General features: G+C 40.0%; 2 protein-coding genes across 2 annotated transcripts in view; one reads left to right on the forward strand and one right to left on the reverse strand.

Annotated features, from left to right (window-relative positions):
- Window positions 1-13167, forward strand: part of LOC148678087 (phospholipid-transporting ATPase ABCA1-like) — a 53528-nt gene extending 40361 nt beyond the window's left edge. Inside the window, exons 33-50 of the mRNA XM_088631556.1 lie at window positions 42-74; window positions 500-605; window positions 714-788; window positions 1827-1996; window positions 2224-2401; window positions 2565-2680; window positions 3493-3637; window positions 4033-4156; window positions 4441-4570; window positions 4931-5051; window positions 5242-5304; window positions 5418-5524; window positions 6881-7022; window positions 7539-7673; window positions 8308-8411; window positions 9075-9167; window positions 9739-9982; window positions 11005-13167. Of these exons, the coding sequence (XP_088487682.1) occupies window positions 42-74; window positions 500-605; window positions 714-788; window positions 1827-1996; window positions 2224-2401; window positions 2565-2680; window positions 3493-3637; window positions 4033-4156; window positions 4441-4570; window positions 4931-5051; window positions 5242-5304; window positions 5418-5524; window positions 6881-7022; window positions 7539-7673; window positions 8308-8411; window positions 9075-9167; window positions 9739-9982; window positions 11005-11145 (2227 nt within the window). The 3' untranslated portion in view covers window positions 11146-13167. The remainder of the gene's footprint in view (window positions 1-41; window positions 75-499; window positions 606-713; window positions 789-1826; window positions 1997-2223; window positions 2402-2564; window positions 2681-3492; window positions 3638-4032; window positions 4157-4440; window positions 4571-4930; window positions 5052-5241; window positions 5305-5417; window positions 5525-6880; window positions 7023-7538; window positions 7674-8307; window positions 8412-9074; window positions 9168-9738; window positions 9983-11004) is intronic.
- A 569-nt stretch (window positions 13168-13736) lies between these two features.
- nipsnap3a (nipsnap homolog 3A (C. elegans)) lies at window positions 13737-20161 on the reverse strand. The gene is made up of 6 exons (XM_088631558.1): window positions 19953-20161; window positions 17288-17495; window positions 17035-17193; window positions 15376-15525; window positions 15016-15102; window positions 13737-14215 (listed from the first exon to the last, which is right to left on the reverse strand). Exons 1-6 carry the CDS (start codon window positions 20025-20027, stop codon window positions 14139-14141), a joined length of 756 nt encoding a protein of 251 aa, XP_088487684.1. The 5' UTR covers window positions 20028-20161; the 3' UTR covers window positions 13737-14138.
- Between the last annotated feature and the right edge of the window lie 637 nt (window positions 20162-20798).

Raw genomic sequence — 20798 nt, forward strand, 5'->3', positions numbered from 1 at the left:
GCATAATACATTTATTCAAGCAAGACATTTATTTTTTACAGCCTGAGGAACAAGATTTGGGTCAACGAATTCAGGTATTCTACTTTTTTTCTTTTTGATTTTTAATAAACTGACAAATGTAGTGCAGTGCAGTTCAATGCTGTCGATACTTTTAAATATATTACAAAATTTCCGTGCCTACAAATTGCCATACAGTATAGTGACTTTTCTTTTTAATTACAAATGTTTTCATACATGCATGGAAAACAAGTGTGGTACTTTGAACTAGCGGCACCCTATATCACATATCATTGTTGTTAAGTGAAGTTAAGAAGGTTACAGAGTTTTAATTGATAATAATCCAGGGTAACATTGCGTATTTTGTAATGTTTGAAAAGTGAAAATGCAGATAACATTGAAGTGCATTAATGCATTTTCTAATATACAAAAGTATTTTCTAATTTCCCTAAAGAAAGTATAGTTTACCATTATGCCCTAAGAGACTGGTAATTGTTTTCAGGTATGGTGGATTCTCTCTGGGGGCAAGAAGTTCTGAGATCCTCCCACCTGGCGATGAAATTAACGATGCCATATTTCGAATCAGAAAGCTTTTCAACTTGGAAAAGGTAAATTCTCAATCTGTTAAATTACAGTTCAATTCTCAATCTCTTAGGTTACAGTGTAAAGTCAGAGGACTTGACCTTATTTCTAACATGTCTGGATTTTTTCATCAGGGAGCAGCAGCTGATCGATTCTTGGGAAGTTTATCTGGATTCATGAAGGGACTGGATGCAAAAGATAATGTGAAGGTTAGTTCTTATTGTCCCGTCCCGTCCCGAAAGATCCACAAACCCATTTTTGATGCTGCTCAGTTTTGTATGGCTGTTACCTGTTTCTACATTCACACAGGAAAATCATTCATCACTGATTCATGCATGTTTCCGTTACATCTTTTGAATAACCAAGAACATGATCAAGCACTCTCACAGCCTTCTTTCAGTTTTCTTCTAATTTCTGTCCGTAATCAGAAGAGATATTAGAGTACAAGGCACCCTGCTTGTTTAAGTGTATTTTAAGAGTATTAAGTATTCTTTCGGCTCTGATGGGCAGGGGAGTGACTCTGGTGACCATACCGGATTTTTTCCATTGCTGACCTTGGCAGTAATCATTTTTTGTTTCCAAGCTTCATAGTAATCTTCTGCTAGGATTCCGTCTGTTTTCTGTGCCAGGGTAGATAGCACCAGGGACTCTTGTCTGATAGTCTGTAAGTCAGTTGGTTTCTCACACAAAATAACTTGCTTTTAAGCATTTTTTACACAAAATATCCAGTACTAAGGAGGCTTTGTCCTTGGGGGAAAAATGAAAACATATAAATGGATATTTTGTCTGTATTGACCTTCTTAATGATTCAAAATGATGCAGATTCAATGAGCAAGTTGACTTTTTGACAACTTCATAGCAAGCAGAATTGCCCTTATGATTAGTCTTTGCACTTTCTGTTGGCCCCAGTTTCTTGTCGGGTGGAGGTTCAGTAGTTAAAAAACTACTGGAATAGTAGGTGGAATTTTCTTTTTACACTTAGTTTCCCATGTCCTCTTAACTAATTTTTATTAAATGGTTATTTTATGTCATCCAGCAAGAATGAACAAAAATAATAGGGAGGGTGTGATCTTGACTTCATTGACAGAAGGAAAAGGATTGATTCTTGATTCTTGATTCTTGATATTGAAGAAAGGGGGTCTGACTCCTGTTTCGTAGTTCCCACCTTACTCTTGAGCATTTCATTTTAATTTAAATGTTAACATGTTAGCAGAATTCGAGTGAGACCTCCCCCACTTCTCTTTCAGATCTGGTTTAATAATAAAGGCTGGCACAGCATTGGCACCTTCCTGAATGTGATGAACAATGGGATCCTTCGCGCCAATCTACCCGAAGGGGAAGATCCCAGTGTGTACGGGATCAGCGCCTTTAACCACCCTCTGAACCTCACAAAGGAGCAGCTCTCACAGGTGGCCCTGTAAGTTCAGACAGAGGACGTCTGAGGAAACCTTTGAATCTAAGACAATAACATAAGATGGCATTTTTATATTCAGGGCAAATTTAAACCTGATCTATGAAGCAGAAAAGAACCTTGAGGTCGTTTCCTTTGGATTTTTTTCAAAGCCAAATATAGTAGACAAGTAGCAGAGCTTTTGGAAATCGAATGTGGAAAAAGAGTATTTGAAATGCCGTGTTTCTCCCTAGGATGACCACCTCAGTGGATGTTCTGGTGTCTATCTGCGTGATCTTCGCCATGTCCTTCGTGCCGGCCAGTTTCGTAGTGTTCCTGATCCAGGAGAGAGTGAGCAAGTCAAAGCACATGCAGTTCATCAGTGGAGTCCAGCCCGGACTTTACTGGTTGGCCAACTTTGTCTGGGATATGGTGAGTCATGTGCCCTTCACTCCTCAAATATTTAATGATGCTGGTGACAACTTACGCAAGACTGTCATAAGCCTGATGATGTAACTGCAGCTGTTTTAGGAATGTGTTTGTGTATGTTTGTGTTCAGTAACTCAGTGGAAGATTTTTTTTAAATGTATTCCAGTGCAACTACATTGTGCCTGCGACACTTGTCATCATCATTTTCGTCTGCTTTCAACAAAAGTCCTATGTCTCCTCCGCCAACCTGCCTGTCCTGGCTCTTCTGCTGCTCCTCTATGGGTAGGTTTTACAAATGTGATCTTTAGAAAGGGCTGCAGGGAAGCTTAGTGTGCCTCTAGCTGTGGCCTGGTTCATTGCATGCTAGATGGTTTCTCACAATTTATTTTTTCTTGATTGTTCTAATCAGATTGTTAGGAGGAAAAAATAGCTGTTGGTTAATTTAAGCTTAGTTGATAATGAAAAGTTGGAATGCAGATTGCTCCATTTGGTGTAGCGTTTAGCAAAGACGTTTTACTGTGTCACAGAGGTTTAATATTCAAGGCAGGGGTAAGGGCTCGTGTGGCAGGAGTTACAGTACCAGCGAATTGATTTTTGACAAAAGAAGCCATGTTTGCGTTCCCTTATTTTCCCCAAAGAAGGGCAAAAAAACACAAAAATGTATCAGACGCCCCCGCCACTCCTGCGAGAAGCAGAAAAGTTGCAAAGGAGGCATCACAAACCCACCCCCAGCAGCAAGATGTTTTATCTCTGGCGAAGTTGCTTTGACTGAAAAAAAATCCTCTCCTTCATAATGACTCTATACTGATGTGTGCGGAACTGTTACCTTGGTAACATACTGTAGCTACATAATAAAGCACTCCTCAGTGAAATAGAAAAAAAAGGAATATGAGAAGAGTATAGGGTAGAATTGCTCAAGGAAGCACATTGTAGATTACTGAATCCTCAAAAGCCACAGTGATGAACAGTGATTAGTATCTGTGACAAGTGTACTATCCTTTGTTATCTTTTGTGAGACCTACCAGTTAATCAGTATTCCCTACTGTAAAAACAACCATTATCTCACGTTTCTAATGTCTGTGTTTTCGTTTAAGGTGGTCAATCACCCCCTTGATGTATCCTGCCTCCTTCTTCTTCAAAATCCCCAGCACGGCATACGTGGTTCTCACCAGTGTTAATCTGTTCATTGGGATCAACGGGAGTGTTTCCACTTTTGTACTTGAACTGTTTACCAACCATGTAAGTCATGTTCCATTTGTGTAAGTCTCTTTAGTGAAAATGTGTTTTTATAGGGCAGGGATCCCCAATGGGGTTTGTCTGCAGGTTTTCTGTCCAGCTGGATCAGCTCGTTAATTGATTAATGGGACCAGTTTAACAGCTCTTCGCCCAGCTCTTCGTGTTCTGCTGCTTCAAAAAGATTTAGAAAAGCTGCAAACACCCTACATTCTTAAAAAAAACAAATGTTTGGAAAATTTCTAGAAAGGTTGTAGCTTGCTGAATAAGATGTCTTGAAAATGAAGGACACAAGTTACTTTAGAAAAGCCGTGAGGATTAAGCACAGTGTGAATCTCTGATAACCCAGGGCTTTTGTCACGAGCACAATCTCATCTTTTCGCCGTCTGTTTTATCACCAGAGCCTTGGTGGAGTGAATGAGATTCTGAAGCGAGTTTTCCTCATCTTCCCGCACTTCTGTCTGGGACGAGGTTTGATCGACATGGTGAAAAATCAGGCTATGGCCGATGCCCTGGAGAGATTTGGTAAGGGTCTTGACCAAAACCGTTTGTTTTAATCATTTAGGACTAGTTAAAACGGGACATGATTTCAGTAATCATACCTACCACAACAAGGATTATGAGTCTAATACGGAATCATTATTATTATTCTGAGGAGGTTTTGCTATACTGTTTTTAGGTGAGGATTACTACGTCAGTGCTAAGGCTTTTGTCATCAATAAATAGGAATGTAAGCAGGATTTAAAAGGTTCCGTCTGACTTTGGGCCTGTGTCCGGGCCTTCCTCTGAGCAGAGTGCTGTCGTTGCAGGGGAGAATCGCTTCAGGTCGCCCCTGTCCTGGGATATGGTTGGCAGGAACCTCTTCGCGATGGCAGTGGAGGGCGTGGTGTTCTTCTGTATTACAGTGCTCATCCAGTACAGATTCTGCATCAAGCCAAGGTACGGCCAAAAGCTGCACCTCTGCACGTCAGACATCAGATTTCTTGGACATCGCCATCATTCACTGGTTGTTAATAAAGTGAAATCCAGCAGAAATGCCTCATTTAGTCCAGTTTTATCATTTAATAACACATGGACATCGTTAATTTTGCCAGATGTCAGCAGCAAAACTAGATGGCATTCCTGAGAACCCTTTTATGTGTAGGAACTTTTCTTGTGTTGATTAGAAGAGGTTTTGCCTTTTGTACTAATTCCTTCAGCCGTAGCAAAGCTAGATATTGAATTGAACACAGTCCTGCCACATCTGCTCCAAATGAGCTCAGAGCTGCATTTTGAAAACATTTTGTTGCTGCTCTTTAGGGCAGTGTCTCCCAAACTTCAGCCTATCAGTGATGAAGATGAAGATGTGGCACGCGAGAGGCAGAGGATTATGAGTGGTGGCGGGCAGACTGACATCCTGGAGCTCAGGGAGTTGACGAAGGTGAGAGGGCACTGCCAGTGAATAACATGTCTCTAAGTTGACCTTCTGCAGAGCAGAAGCTGCCATTTTTTTACTCAATTTAACATTGGTGCTGTGTCTTATGTGTAAACAGCGCTTGTGGCTGGTGCTGATCAGGACAGGGAAGTCAAATACAAATAAGACCTTGATATATTGTATTTTTGTAATGCAGGTGTACAGAATGAAACGGAAGCCCGCTGTGGATCGTCTTTGTGTGGGAATCCCACCAGGGGAGGTATTGCCAGATGTTTCATGAGACTTTGTTAGAATTACAGTAAGATTTTCGTGCAATTTAAGGAAGATGCATACACACAGTATCTAAAGCAGTGCTCTTGTGTGCTTCGTCAGTGTTTTGGCCTGCTGGGTGTAAACGGTGCTGGAAAGACGACCACCTTCAAGATGCTGTCGGGTGATACAGACGTAACTCGTGGGGAGGCCTTCCTAAGTGGAAAGAGGTGAGAGTGGACCTCGGACAACCTGCTCTGGGGTTGATATTCGTCATTCTGCAAAGCACTAGCAGTTTCAGTTCTTTGCGAATCCTCCTTTTCTTTAGACTCTTCTTTAGACACTTACTAATGCATAGCAGAACTATTCCAAACAAGCATCATGCACAACAGGGTTATTTTGACAACATTTCAGAAAATAAAGAGAATTCAGAAATATGTTGGAAGGCATTAAAAAAGCAACAAATGTTATTGGTTCTAATACTCATTTGCGTGGTTCTGATTTCTCTTGGGTACAAAAGAAGCAACCAGGTGAAGTGAGCATACTGACCATAAATCAAGTGATCCTTGAATATGGGTTACGGTCCTGAAATTGATTTTTTGGATTGTGTCACTTCTCTATATACAGTACTCATCCTGTTTTGCAACACTTGCTTTTTAGTGACTCACAAGTGTCGCCCGTTAGATGTTTGTTTCTGCTGGCTGAGCATATTTACTTTGCCCAGTGGACTGGATGACCGCTGGTAATTCATTGTCATCTGTTGGATGTCTAAACAAGAGCAAACTGGATACGGCTGGCTGTAGGAAGGATGTGGTTCCGAGTAGCGTGACCAAGAAGGACAGTCAGTGCGTGATAACATAAGAGTGTTCGCAAATGAGTGGAAGCCATTGAAAAGGAAGGAGGCAGTTCTGCACGTGCAGCTCATTTGGTTTTCAGTAGCTTATTGATCCCAGGCTCTCATTCTGCCAGCTTGTGCAAGAACAAGGGTTTTGGCTTCGGCAACGTGGCTAGCTAGACTCCTGCCACTGTGTGGTGAAAGAAGCACCTCCTCTTCTCAGATTTTAATACACTTCCCCGGAGTTTTAACTAGTGTCCGGTGGTTTGTGTTTCATTGTTGATTCTGTAGTCCACTGACTTTATCAAAGACTCCAGGATCAGGTTGCCTTGTAGCTGTGACTTAATACAGCACATAGAAACCTTTTACCAGGACAAGATCAAGTAACGTGTGAGCTACTAGAATGTATTTCCAAAAGGGGAACTACAGTATATAAAGTACAATACGTGACACCAGGGTACCTTTAGTTTTTGGAAAATGCTGAGGAACTTCAGTATCCATTAGTTATTGAAAAAACTCTAAACAAATCCTTCAAATATCAAGCTTTAAATGTCCAAAGTTAACCCAGACAAAGTTATAGCAGTAAATCTTTTATCTTGACTTTTTTTCCATCTTTTGAATGCAGTATACCCCTGCTTCCCTTTCTAAAGTGCACAATGAATCTGTGAATGGGGGTCCATCGAGTGCTGTTCCACAGAGGAGTTAACATTTTCCAGCTGCTGTGTAATCCTAGGGTTTCTTGTCTTGCCAGTGTCCTGAGAGAGATCCACGAGGTGCACCAGAACATGGGCTACTGCCCTCAGTTTGATGCCATCAATGACCTGTTGACTGGAAGAGAGCACCTGGAGTTCTATGCTATTTTGCGTGGAGTACCAGAGAAAGAAGTCTGCAAGGTAGGAATACCATGGAAAGTTCTCCTACATTCAGAAGGCCTCAGGGTTCAAATCTAAAAAAAATGCATTTTAAACAAGATTCTAAGAAAAAACCTGACCTTTTTAATAACCATGAATGGCATTTTGACATTATTAATGTTTTGTAACTAAACCTTTAAATGTGCAGTTTCCTTAAATTTGTGTTTTATTATTTAATTTATGACCTCACAATTTGTTTTCTCCTTTATAATCTGGGGTGTTTGACTTGGAGGCAGAGTAGATGACAATTATACTCTGGAATATTTCAGTGGCTCTAAACAGATGGTGTTGTGCTGATTCTTCTTCACAAGTGTGAAAGACGACTGAAAGAAGTTAGAAGCCCTCTCCTGTATGATAGCTCTTATAATGACGTCACCAGCTTTCATGTTTTGAGAAATACCTAAAATTGGCATTACGTTGAAGCTTCTGAAACCTCAACCATCCTGTTGGAGCCCTGGCTGTGTGTGTGGTTCCTGATTATTTCAATCGCTCCCACAGGTAGCGGAGTGGGGGATCCGGAAACTGGGCCTGGTGAAGTATGTGGACAAAGGCGCTGGGAGTTACAGCGGAGGCAACATGCGCAAACTCTCCACTGCGATGGCTTTGATTGGAGGACCTCCCGTGGTGTTCCTGGTGAGCGTGCAGTGATCAGTAGCTGTTCACAACAGGGGATACCTAGAACCTACCATTCAGGGTTCGGGAATTCAAATGTAACTCAGAGCCAATTCATTGGGAAGAAAACATGAGCAATATTGCACCCACTCTATCAAGAGAGAGCAGGCTGTAGCTGCTCCTGACCTTCCCAGCAGGGTGGCACATAGTTGTGTTGGATTAACTGGTATCTAAGCCGGCACTTGTTTCGTTACATGGTTTTTCAGTTCTCACATTTCTTTTAGCCAACCATGTTTAACTAGGGGTTTCTTCTCAAGTATAATCTTACCAGAGGCCCATGTGAATTCTGTCTTGTTAACAGAATTCAGCCAAAGAATGCCTCCTTTACTTCTACAGTATGTAGAAGGTTTAGGAGCAAACCACATTCAAAGAGGAATATAACAAATTATTGATGATTATATGGTGTGTCCGAGCCTTAAGGCTCATAAATAAATGAACAAGCATTCTAGCATTGGCTTAATGTCTCAGAAGCCCAGTAGCTTAAATGCTTTAGATGATCCGTAAAGGCAGACACACTTGTATTATTTTGTCCATAGGGAATATCAGAGTATTTTTCTGCATGATGTACTTATTAATGCTGTAATGCTTCCGACAGGACGAGCCCACCACTGGAATGGACCCTAAAGCTCGGAGAGCCCTCTGGAACTGTATCCTCGGCATTATCAAAGAAGGACGCTCCGTAGTGCTCACCTCACACAGGTACACAACTCACACATTTATTGCTGCTATTACAGATTACTCTTGATTAGTGCAGATGTTTTAATATCTTTTATTATCTTTTGTTTTTTTCTATTGTGAAGTGTTTTGAGATGTCTTTTGTAAAAGGATCTATATAAAATAAAGATGACTGCTGTGATTTTTTTTAAAGTCTTAATATTGTTAAGAGTGCTGTTGATTAAAAATAAAATGGCCACTTGTGCTTTTTAAGCACCACATTTGAGTACAAACAATATGATCACTATCCTGGAACTATACAAGGAGGAACTGGGTGGAAGTACATTTGAAACTGAGACCAAGAGTTTTTTACTCAAAGTGCTGTGGGAGTGTGGAACAAGGTACCCAGCCTTGTTGTTAAATGAGATATCCTTGTTTTTTTCATGAAACAGCTGGATGAGTTCTTTGAATAAATTAGCTTAACTGACAAACAAGCTAGATAGGCCCAAAGGCCTCCTCCTGTTTGTAATCACTGTTATATTCTTACTGTAAACGCTCATAAAATGTCTCATACTGTATTTTTCCATAATTTAAAGTATTTGAGTTTATTAAATTAAGTTCAGAGAGCTGACATATCATTACAAGAGTCCTGGATGATACACAAGCCTACATGGATGAATGTGTGACCGTTTTTTTTTGTCTCCACAGTATGGAGGAGTGTGAAGCCCTCTGTACACGAATGGCGATAATGGTTAATGGCAGGTTCCGGTGCCTAGGCAGTGTTCAGCATTTAAAGAACAGGTAATAATGAAGACTTCTTTTTCTGCCTGAAACCCCCTTGCCTACAATCTGTACTGTGCGCAGCTGCTGCTCAGGCAGTGGGAATTCTACCGAGAGAAAAAAGGGGTACAGAGAATTTAGGACCCAGTAATCACAACTGTGTAATTTACTGGGCTATAAATTTTATGGTATCAGGAGATACATGAATCCATATTCAAATTGTGTTTTTTAACAGGATGTGACCCAATTTAATTTTCAGTTTATAATTGACGTTTATTATAAATTTACTTGGCTGAAACTTTTATCTAAGTAAACTTTAAAAAGGTCAGAGCTACCTATTTTATTTATATATACGTTTATATACAGCAGTTGGGTTTCCTGAGTCAGAATACTGGATTTGAACCCATAACATTCTGGTCAGGCGGGCTAGAGTCCAGACCCTTACTGCTGTTCCACACTGCATTTTTTTACTGGGTTAATATTTCCAAAAGAAGGTCTTGGTAAGGTGAAGGGGAGTTGGCTCTGCCGACAGAAACCTCACTGTGGTTTGTCTGTTGTTTCTTTGTCTCACTTTGTTGGTTCTTTTTGTCAGGTTTGGAGATGGGTACACCATTATCCTGCGGGTGGCAGGCACCAATCCAGAGCTGGAGCCCGTGATGAAGTTCATCGAGAACGAGCTGCAGGGTAGCGTGCTGAAGGAGAAGCACAGGAACATGCTGCAGTATCAGCTGCCCTCCTCCCTTACCTCCCTCGCCAGGATATTCAGTATCCTGTCCAAGAACAAGCAGCAGCTCAGGATAGAGGACTATTCGGTGTCGCAGACTACTCTTGACCAAGTAAGCCTTTTGCATTCTTTTTAACTTCAGAATTACAAATGATTTTTGTTAGATTTGTCACCCAATTTGAAGTAGCCATCTTGGCTATCGGCTACAAACCCTGTGACCGCTCATGGGGAGGAGAAAGTGTAGGCCAACTGCTCCGCCCTGCCCAACTTGAAGACACTCATTTTTTAACACATTATAGGCAACACAGTCCCTTACTGGAGGCTTGGTGCCGATTTGTGGAGAGGCATGGAGATAGGTTTGGAGGGGTTGCAAGTACCTATGAGGCTGCAGAGGGCTGCTTCTGAGAGCAGAGAGAGCCCTGGCCGATCTCCCCCTTGGCAGTACTCAGCCAGTTATGCTCTGAATGCTGGTCAGCTAATTCAGCGACTCCATGAGGCCCTGCACTCATAGAGCTCTAGTGCACTTCAGCTGAGGTGCTAGGAAGGCCCCACTTTGGTGCTGTTGTGCAATCTTGTGTAGTAGTAACCTTTTAAATGTTCAGATTGTCCAATGTGAATCTGCCTGTGTAGAAGTCTTTGTAGATTGTTATTGTCAAGCAAACACATTACTTCTTATTGTTCAAGAACTGTGTCAGAAAGAATTACTCTGGTTCAACGTTCAAGAGGTAATGACAATGGCCTAGTGGTCATATTATCCCAAAATAATAGTGCGCAGATACTTACAAAAAGGGTATGAAAGTGCTTTACTACAAGACCATAGTGCCCCCTGGTGTTCATTCCACCAAAGCTTTGTGTTAATGAATTGGTCATTCATCGAACAAATTAAAACCATTTCTCCTAAAAAGTTAAGTAAACCGTACCCAACTGAGCAAATAATGAGGCTGGAAAGAGTGTCTCTGGGATCCAAGTCTGAGCTACTTGAACTCCGGCCTTAAGAGTTTTCAGTAGGTGCTGACACTCTCTGTAATAAAAGACAGGATATAACAGCAGGGATGTTGCTGCAAGAGATGCAGTTTTGAAAGGCTATGGTGTGTAACAGCCCGAACTGATAACTCCATCTGTCTTCTTTTCCAGGTGTTTGTGAATTTTGCAAAGGACCAAAGTGATGAGGACCATTCAAAAGACATTTCTTTGAACAGAAAAGAAGCTGCGTTAGATATGGCGCAGCTGACTTCCTTTCTGAAAGACCAAAAGATGAGAGAAAGCTACGTGTGATTTCTTTTTTTTTTGTCATTTCAAACTGGAACTGCCGAGGCAACTCTTGAGAAGCAGTTTTTTTTTTTATTTCAGTAGGAGCTGTGAAAGAAGACCAAGTGCAAGAACTGAAACTGAACACACTACTGAAATTACGCAATGCAAGTCAATGCAAGTCAATGCAAAAATTCCACTTCTGTTCACAAGGCAGTGCCTTGTGCTCTTCATTAGTTTTAAGGATAGCAAGTGCAAAAACTTGAATATAGTTAGGTTTGTTTTTACAGCTATAGCATTGAGGATGCTGAAGTTCTGTTTTTTTTTCCTAGAATGTGCGACATTTTTTATAAAATCCATGTAATTCCAATCCCTCGCTATCAATAGTAACAGGGGAATCAGGGTCTGCTCACTTTGAAACCACAGTTTTTCTTACAGTATCCGAATGTCTATGGCTTCTCAGAAGAATTTAGATTTTCTAAGTATATTTACAAATGTTGTACTATAGTAGTTGTTTCTAATGTGGCATTATTTATATATCTTTCTCAGCACAGTGCCTGCTAAAGTATAGTCTCACTTTAAAATACTCCCTCCAGGATCTATAAGTACAAAATACAAAATTGAACTAAGAAATGTACTGTACTGACAAAGCATTTATCTGTGTGACGGTTCGTCCCTCGTTTTTCTTAAAGCAACCAATCATGTTGTTGTATTTCAATCACAGAGCTTGAAAATACCTCAGGAGATTAAGAGTCCACTTAAAAAAATCATCCTAGGTTACAAAAAATCATAAGCTCTGTGATGAAGGGTTTTATGAATAGACTTCTATCTAATGAGTGCTACATTGATTCTACACTGAAGTTTGTTACCAGCTTTTTTAGATGTCTGAAGATATGGTATATGGTCCTGGCTACCAGCATCAGGTTAATGAGCAGGACTTGAGGAGCTCTAGCAGTATTCTAGCTAAATTGCAAGGGATTTGTTGATGTGATTATAGTTCAAGAATGTTCATCTGTTATTACTCTGTGGAGGTTTTGTATAGTTTCCTAAATTTTATGTGTAGTCCAGTGGAATCATTTTGATAGAACTCTTTATACACCAAAAACATCTTCAAAAGCAAAAAAAAGAGCATTTAAATGTTTCATGACACCAGCATTTGTGAGTGATCAAAGGTGTCATGGAGGATCAGCTTCATAAACCCTGCATCAGGATTACCTGCCTTTAAATCATAGAATATTGCTGCTGACATTTGTTACATTACAGTGGCCTTGCAGCTACATAACCTGATAATTATAATCCAATCCAGAATCATTAATATACAGAAATGAGTCTAGTGTTTGGAATTAAGTGAACATAAACTCTCTAGAACAGACATTTTCATTCACCATTGATGTTATCATTGCACAAGTGCCATATCCTGCGATTACAATTTCATCCTTGTACCAAAATGTGCCAATAGTGTCTACTGAACTATATTTAAGCAGTATAACCATTTGCAAGAGAAAGGTGGTGATCCTTATTATTACTCAATTATATCCGTTTCTTGTTGGTTCATAAATTGTTGGTTCTCAATCTTTTGTACAAAGCATTTTTAGACACATATACAGTAGTTCATGTTAGGAAGTTGATAAAGACTAAATTCATAACAGCAGTTTCATTTCTAAATTGCCACTGCTCTGACGAGAGGAAGCAGATATTTTTTATTTTGACCAGATATGATCAGGTAAGAAGATGCTCACAATAAGGAATCCTGTTGGGGAAAATACACAGTTAATTGTTTTGATTCGACACAGGAGGGCAGTATTGTTGGTCCTTCATTCCAAGCACTTTATACTGTTTTTTTTGTTGGGTTTTATTGCACTGGACTATCCACAGACTTTATAAAAACAGACTTTTGTGATGAAAACATTTGTTCTAAGATGGTCAATTTTTTCTGTTTAATATCAATATCTGTTTACATCAAAAGTATTAAGAAAGGCTGTATGGGAATATCTATGTTACTTGCCATTCACATTACTTATTTACAAAATAAAACTTGACAAATTTTCACTTGCTGCAATTATTTAATTGTTCTAATGAACATTAAGGTAACATTTCACAAACTGTTGTCTTCATAAGTCGGTCTTGTCCTGGTTTTATTTTTCTGATTAATGTAATCATAAATTGAATATACGATATGCAGAGTTTTTTGCAAGTTTTCTTCCTGAAATTCAGCGAAAAATGACTGGCGTTTTAGATGAATAATTGACCGATCCTGACAACAGTGGATGGAATTAATGAGCACGTCAGCAGGGCAGATAAGGCAGCGCTGGCATGAAAAGATTGTTTCTATTCCAAATTAATTTAATTCAATCAAACATGGCACACTCCTTAAGAAAATTACATACTGTACAAATACATCAAATTCGCTTACAGTCCCATTCAGTGGTCTTAATTTACCTTTATACACTACCAACAGGAATGACAGAACAGCAACATCACTGTTGAATAAGATTACCATCTACAGAAGAGTTCTCTTCTTAAAGTGTAAAACACAAAGTCAGACGTGTTGCAACAATATATTTAATTTGAAATATATACTTCAACCCTATCCAGGAAAAGCAAATTGCAAATAGAGATGGAGGGATATATTATCTTTATTTTAAATTGAAAAACATGATTATATTTCAGAACTGAAGTTCAAGAAACAAATACATGAACTGACAAAAGTACAACAAGAGTTTTTGTAACGGCATTATCACAAAGAGTATATAAAAACAAGCATTTGTGCTGCAAAAAGCAAAACTATTTAGACTGATCAACCTTATAATTATACAGTACATGACTGACTTTATTCAATACTTTCCAGGTCTTCAAATCAGTCTTCAGGCAAGATGAATGGTCTATCAAATTAAAATTTTAAATCTCTTAAGTAGCACAAAATCTCATAAATGAACCTATTGATAACGAAGGGCACAAACCGGTTAACTGCAGGCACGTTTGTTTTACATTACGCCTTGGCACTCTGGAGTCTTTTAAAGTCATTTCAGTGGAGAAAAAGGCATAGGAATTAATAGTTTGTTCCTCTGGGAATCCAGGTATGACACACTCTCTCTCACTGTAGGAACAAGAGCAATCTTTAAAACAGGTTTACATTTTATTTTCCTTTTATTTCTGTTTCACCAACAGTATTCATAATAGTAAAGCAGCATAGAGCAGCACTGTTAAAGCTTCCAAGAAATGAAAAATAGACACAATGTGTCCAAAAAAATAAACAATATGTGATGCTTACTACACCACTCAGTGACCAAGAAAAGACTTAAGTGGATTTTGTTTAATCTTTTCAGAAAACAAGGACACCTCAAGAGTTTTAAGCCCTTATAATAAACATACCTGTAAGAAACTTCCATCTCACTTATCTGGATGTCTAACATTTGTATTATGTATTGTGTCCATTCATCTTTAAGAATTTAATGCTGTGTGTCTTTTGTGGTTTTTGACAGATTTAAATTAGACTAATGAAGAGAAAAAAGTGAAAAAAAGTATTTTTGGCCAGCACATTATATATTTATGTGCCCAATATGTTTATGGGTACAATGTCCGCAGACTCTGGACAACCACTTTGGAAATTAAATAATAACCAGCATTATTAACCAGATTTTTTTCTATTAAAACTGCCTTTGCACCCATTTCCCTTCATGGCTTTAAAAATATAGCCATTTAATTAACCCATTTCCAGATTTAACAAAATTCAGACCAACTACAGCTTCTTTGTACTTACAATTGGTACTATATGTTTTAGTACTTGCTGGATTTGCCCTGTTAGTTTCAGCCCTGCTAGCACAATGGATGAATGAATACCAGAACAAGCCCCGAGTGAGGTCAGCGTGGTACAAAACCCAGGAGCTGTCACCTTACCTGCTGCCACCACCCTGGCATCCTGGTGGGCTACGCGTCTCGTCGCTGCCCGGCGGTCTGGGTCCTCATACCACCACAAAGCGTGCACTGCCAAACAGCAACCGGTAAGGGAATCAGTCTCGCTCACACAGATTCACTGAGGGTCACATTTACCGGACACCTGGACAAGCTTACTGAAACACAACCTGGAGGAAGAATTGGTACAGACTGTACCGTTTTATACGATAATGCATCATTTCTTGAAACGAAAGGATCTGTCTTGCAGTCTTTCAAATACCATCCTAAGCAAAATGTTTCATTCATTTTCTTTTTCAAATGCCCTGTTACAGTTCATTTATTCCATTCTGGGGAGGCCCATACCTCGGTTTAAAAGCCCAAACTCGCTGTGGAAGACTCCGACGAGGTGGGCGTAGCCGGCCTTGGAGTGGGTGCTGACTGCTGCTCGGAATGCTTTGCCCCACACAGCCGGGCCTCCCGGCTTCATCTGGAACGTCACCAGCTCGTAGACACCTGCGTCCACCCAGGAAGATGTGACCACAGCGCTTGAGACCACACTGTTACCGGAAACGAAGAAACTGACAAAGCTTACATGCTGACACGAGTTGCATTCTCACGTCTTGGTTTTTTTTCCTTCACTTACATTTGCCAATTGTTGCTCTACCCACCTGATTTGGAACACCCATGCTGCGTTTTTTTAAATCACAGCCCACAGCTACGAAATCTGCAACCGCACACGGGAAAACTGGAAATATGTTGGCAGACTCCTCCCAACCGCCTGCTCTCCGGCCACTTGTGCTCAAAATGGCACAGGCAACATTGCCCTGTACCAAAGGTTCAGAGTCGACTGCAGGAGAGGTGTGTCCCCCACTGACAGCACCGCGTTGTGTATAAAAAGAGATTTCTAAAAATAATTTATGAACCAAGGGAATGATGTGTTACTGGAAGTACATTAGGCTGACGCCGTCATTCACAAACTGCTCTCAGCAGTCAGTGGAACCAGTGGAAACATCAGTTGAACAAGCTGCCGTACTAATATAACAACTGTTAAAAACCCTGGAAGAAGACACTCCAGGCCCTTAAGTGCCCGGGAGGAAGCAGGGGTCCTGGAGTCACCACAAGGGATACCTGGGAGATCAACCCCTTGGTGCTCAGCCAATTGTGACCTACAGTAATTCACCAAACAGCATTGCACAACTGGATAGCTTCATAACCCAGGCCCCCAGCCATGATCACAGAGCTCAACCCGCGGTCGAACGAGTGCCATCACTGCTTGAACCACTCAGAGGGCCCCAGAAATCCTCTGTTCAAGATGCGTGAATAACCTAACTGACTGCTCTTTCCATACAGTATTTTAGTACGAGTAGACTCTAACATGCCAGACACAAGCCTTTTAACAGCATCTTTAGTAGAGTGATGCAAAATAAAAATTTTCAAAGATGTATTTTCATTCATTCACAAAATGTATTTTGTATTTGGAATAGTGTCTGGCCTACAAGACAAAATTTAACCTAAAAGCAAAGAGGGAAAACTTAATTTCTTAACAGCAAGAGGAAAACAGCCTAAAGATATTTATGAGATTGCTCCACAGATCCAATGTACATGGGCCAAGAATTGCATCAACATCGAGTTTTGTTTCCTGCTGTGAATTGCGGTTCGCCTTTGGCACCGTGACGCACTGCATGAATCACACGAGTTCAGCTTTGGTTTCTTAAAAAACATCAGCATTAAAAAATGCAATAAGATAATTGTTTTTCCCCGACACTGAATGATAATACTTTGCCCCTGCGCTCTCTGTACACACTTATCCGGCAATGAATATTTCTGGAAGATCTGATGCAAGTTCATTTTTATATTAGCAAAAAGGTCAGGAACTTCATGGGGCAAGCTTGTTGACCAATCAGTTTGCAGGTCAATTCCTAAGTCAGCTGTGTTTGGGCACAGTAAGTGATCAGAGGTGCCCCTTTTCCGTTCTGTTTAGGCAGAGGCAGCAGTGTGTTCCAGAGAAGGAAGGAAGCTCACCTTCCTTGGACGGCTTGTCGATCTCACACCATGGCACCAGGTACGTGACTTCGCTGTCCTGAGAGCAGAGCATAGGCAAGGCCTTTGAGATGTACTGGTTCTGCCACTCTGGGTCCTGGGCCAGAGCAGCCCGCACTGCGGCCCTCTGGGCGTAGCTCTCTGGTAGGGGGAAGTGAACAAATTCTGTTACACTTCGCATCCTTCAGTTGTGTGAACCTGAGTAATACTCACTCTACGTTTTTCAACATCTCACCATATTTCCAGATATGAAAGACCTCATTGAGGCCACCATACTCCACGCTCCAGTAGCCCAGGAGCTCGGAATGAGCTGTGCGCAGTTGGATTTTTTCATTTGTAAGCTTCAGGAAGGCGCTGTTGTGTTCAGGTTTGATGCAGTAGGTACGCAGCTCATAGAAAGTTCCATTTTGTTGTTGAGGCCCAGTTGAGAGTGATGCGTGGAGCTGCAGTAATAAGACACAACACAAAAAAAAAAACAGCAGGCACTTAAAACATGCTGAAGAAATGTTTCTGGGCCTCATTTAATGGGAAATCAAGTATCACAATTACTTACAAAAACTATGACTCAAGCTTTATTTTGTGACAAAGTATTATAACTATGACACATGAGGGTTATTAAGGAGGATGTTCGGTCTCTTTATGTTAAAGGTCATCTGACAAGAGAGGGCAATATTTTATTTTAGTACCATGGTTGTTGGGTGCAGTAGGATAAACTATTACACCAAGTACTGTAAACAGACCATTCTCTGCTCAGGAAATGACTGACTCCATTTTAACGTTTTTTTCTGCTTAACTCTGTCCACAAATTCCCATTCATTTTCATAGGTTACACCTAATTTAGATTTCGCAATTATTAATCCACTCAGCCTCCCACTCAGCAAGGAGGAGAAGTGAGAAAGAGCCCTGTGTACACAACGCTCCTTCCTCCTTCCTCAAGCCCTCGCCCTTGGCTGTGACAGTGGGGAATTACAAGAACACTTATCCAGACTTACTCTACATACCGTTTCATTTTAAGGCACAGTCCTTTCAAAACTTCACTTTTACCTACAGGAGGATCAGAAAATAGGAATGTGCCTTCATCCCATGTGTGTGACAGCTCAAGACGGAACCAAGGACAATATACAATTCCACTTTACATTCTCCTTGCGGTACAGATTCTACACAAGCTCTGTATCACACAAGCAAATATTTTAAGTAGGAAAAAAAAAGACCGTCATGCTTTTTTTCTCAACAGAACAATGAAACTTTAGCAAGCTAAAGTTTTAAAGTTTCATTGTTAAACCGTACAGTAAAACATTGATCACTTTTAAAATACCAACACTGAATTTAATCTTAACTGTTAATGACTGCTTTCCACTATGAATACTGATCTACAGGCTTATCCCACAGTCCGGAAACGTGACTCCTCCTCTACCATAGGACCCTCACTTATGCTAGAGTTAAAGTTAAACTTATTCAGAAAGAAAACAAGGTTCCAGTACCTTGGAAAAAGTTAATGTTTCAACCAACTCATGAGTTCAAGAAAAAAAGAGAAACTGCGAACCAACAAATGCAATAATGGTAATGAGTAGGGATATTAATTATTCTTAAATTGTCTTGAGGATTAAGAGTTTAAATGTTGAAGCCATTCACAACCGGCCGCCTGTTTAGGAACATGTTAGTGAGGTAGTATGAAGTCTGTAAAATTAGAACTCAATTCTAGTACAGAAGAAAACCCCTTTATAGTTTTGTGTACTCAAATCTACATCATGAGTGATGCACCTCCCAGCCTCACTATCAGCTCTGAAGGGTTTTTTTCTGTGTATCTTTGATACAATCAGGCTACTCATACAAGTACATGGGGTTGCTGGGAAGGCACACTTCACAACAAAAAAAGAATGAATAATAGCTTGCTCTCCTTTAAATAACTGCAGAGCAACACCTGCCACATACCAGCTCTGGTTGCCTTTATTATTAAACATACTTGACTTTTACTGTTACCCTGTCACCCTATAAAAATCCTGTCACAAACCTCTTCACACACCACAGTAGGACACACTGGAGGTCAGTGAGACAACAGAGGATAAAAACCTGGAGTATTCATTATAGTGCCCAAGACATGCTTGCTTGTTCTGTTAGGCTATCCAAACCGTAGATTTATGCATATTGAAAAGGGGGCGTTTTTATCTTTCCATTACTTTTACAGTATATCAGTTGCACTCTTTGAAGCATTTTTATGACTTGTTTTATTAAAGCCTGTAATCGACTACAAGTTGACACTTGACTGCAAAGCTACAGTATTTCAACTGCCTGTTAAGGTAGGCAATTGTCAACAATATGCATCTCACTGCAAACACAATAAACTGCTACACTACATTATGTTTCAGATCGGTGAAAGGACAACTTCAAACACACATTTGTCGCATTGATGGAAGATAAAAATTCCAAACGATATGAAGCATAATGACAAACCTTTTCTCTGGTCCTTATTAATTCAGTTCGTAAAACTCCACAGACCTACGCAAACTCAAGAAAGTTACAGGATTTAAATATTTGATGAATATATCATCCCCGAGCAGAATGCTTCGGACTGAGAGATCAATGATTGTAAACGATTTAAACATTAAGATGTTGGCTTGTTCAATTCAACGAAATTTTAAAAATCTGAGTTAAACACTAACTCAAATCATTTGCACAGATGCCAAGTGTAATTTGTAGACGTGCAACTGAGCAGGGAGCTGTGTAACAGTGCAATTTCTAATATATTCTGGTTTCTGCATTTAATTTTTTCTTGCATATCGAAAGTATGGTATTAAGCAATTATTGTGGCTGATTTTAAGAAGACGAAAGGGCTTGTTTCTTACTAGTGATTTTATAAATACCCACGTATAAATAAGGGCGAGTAAAATAAATGTACTCACCTTAGGCGTAATCTTTAACTTAATCTTGTCTGGGAGGCTAAAAGCTTTTCGAATCGCATTTCTAACAGAAAACATTGCCCGTTAAACTTGTTTTAAAAGCTATTGCTAAAAACACAAATGAAGACGCTTTATCACAATCAACGATTTCTGCGCTTGCTCTGCTTTTCTTATTTGCGATCGTTAAGTACGGAAGCCGAGAAGCCAGTTGCGGCCCTTTGTAACTTTAACCCTCAGGGTAGAGTCCTTTCCAAATACAAGCTGCACTGTCGCTCACATAATCGTGATGTCTGGAAGAAATTCAGATTCGTGTTTTTTATTTAAATCTGGTCTTAATAGGGACATCTGAGGTAGTTCCTCTGCTGTAACGTGTATGAAATGCAACTGCTGCTGACAAATGGAGCGAAAAACTTTAACCCGTTAAAATTCTATGCTAAGTCCAATGTGAGTTTTATAAGAATATGTATTTTCATTTTGTTTTTGTGTGGCACTGAATAACAACAAAAATAATTGCATTCACGTAGCTCTTTACATCCATAAAACTTTACATACAGGAGGGAACACACTTTCTGCACCCATGGTTGGCATGCAGTGCCCACTATTGACTGACAGCTCCAATACACATCAGATGGGGTGGGGAAGTAAGAAATTGTTTAACCAATTCAATTTAGGTGGAATTATAGGCAGGACAGACTGCAAACAATTCATGCTGAATCCAGGTATCTGGGGTTAACTGCCTACTCTTATGAATAGTGATATACTGTAAGATGTTTTTTGAGTACATAGTAATGCCTTCAGTATAATGCCACTACCTTGGTTTTCTGGAAATGTGAGTTGACCAACACCACT

The sequence above is a fragment of the Lepisosteus platostomus genome, chromosome 1, assembly GCF_059453375.1.
Source record: "Lepisosteus platostomus isolate fLepPlt1 chromosome 1, fLepPlt1.hap1, whole genome shotgun sequence".
In the NCBI taxonomy this organism is placed as follows: Eukaryota; Metazoa; Chordata; class Actinopteri; order Semionotiformes; family Lepisosteidae; genus Lepisosteus; species Lepisosteus platostomus.

Coding starts and splice junctions, on each gene's coding strand:
- nipsnap3a (XM_088631558.1), bottom strand. CDS start 20,027: ATGTTTTCTGTTAGAAATGCGATTCGAAAAGCTTTTAGCCTCCCAGAC. Junction 17,496..19,952: donor AGTTAAAGATTACGCCTAAG/GTGAGTACATTT, acceptor TTATTACTGCAG/CTCCACGCATCACTCTCAAC. Junction 17,194..17,287: donor CTTTCATATCTGGAAATATG/GTGAGATGTTGA, acceptor TCCCCCTACCAG/AGAGCTACGCCCAGAGGGCC.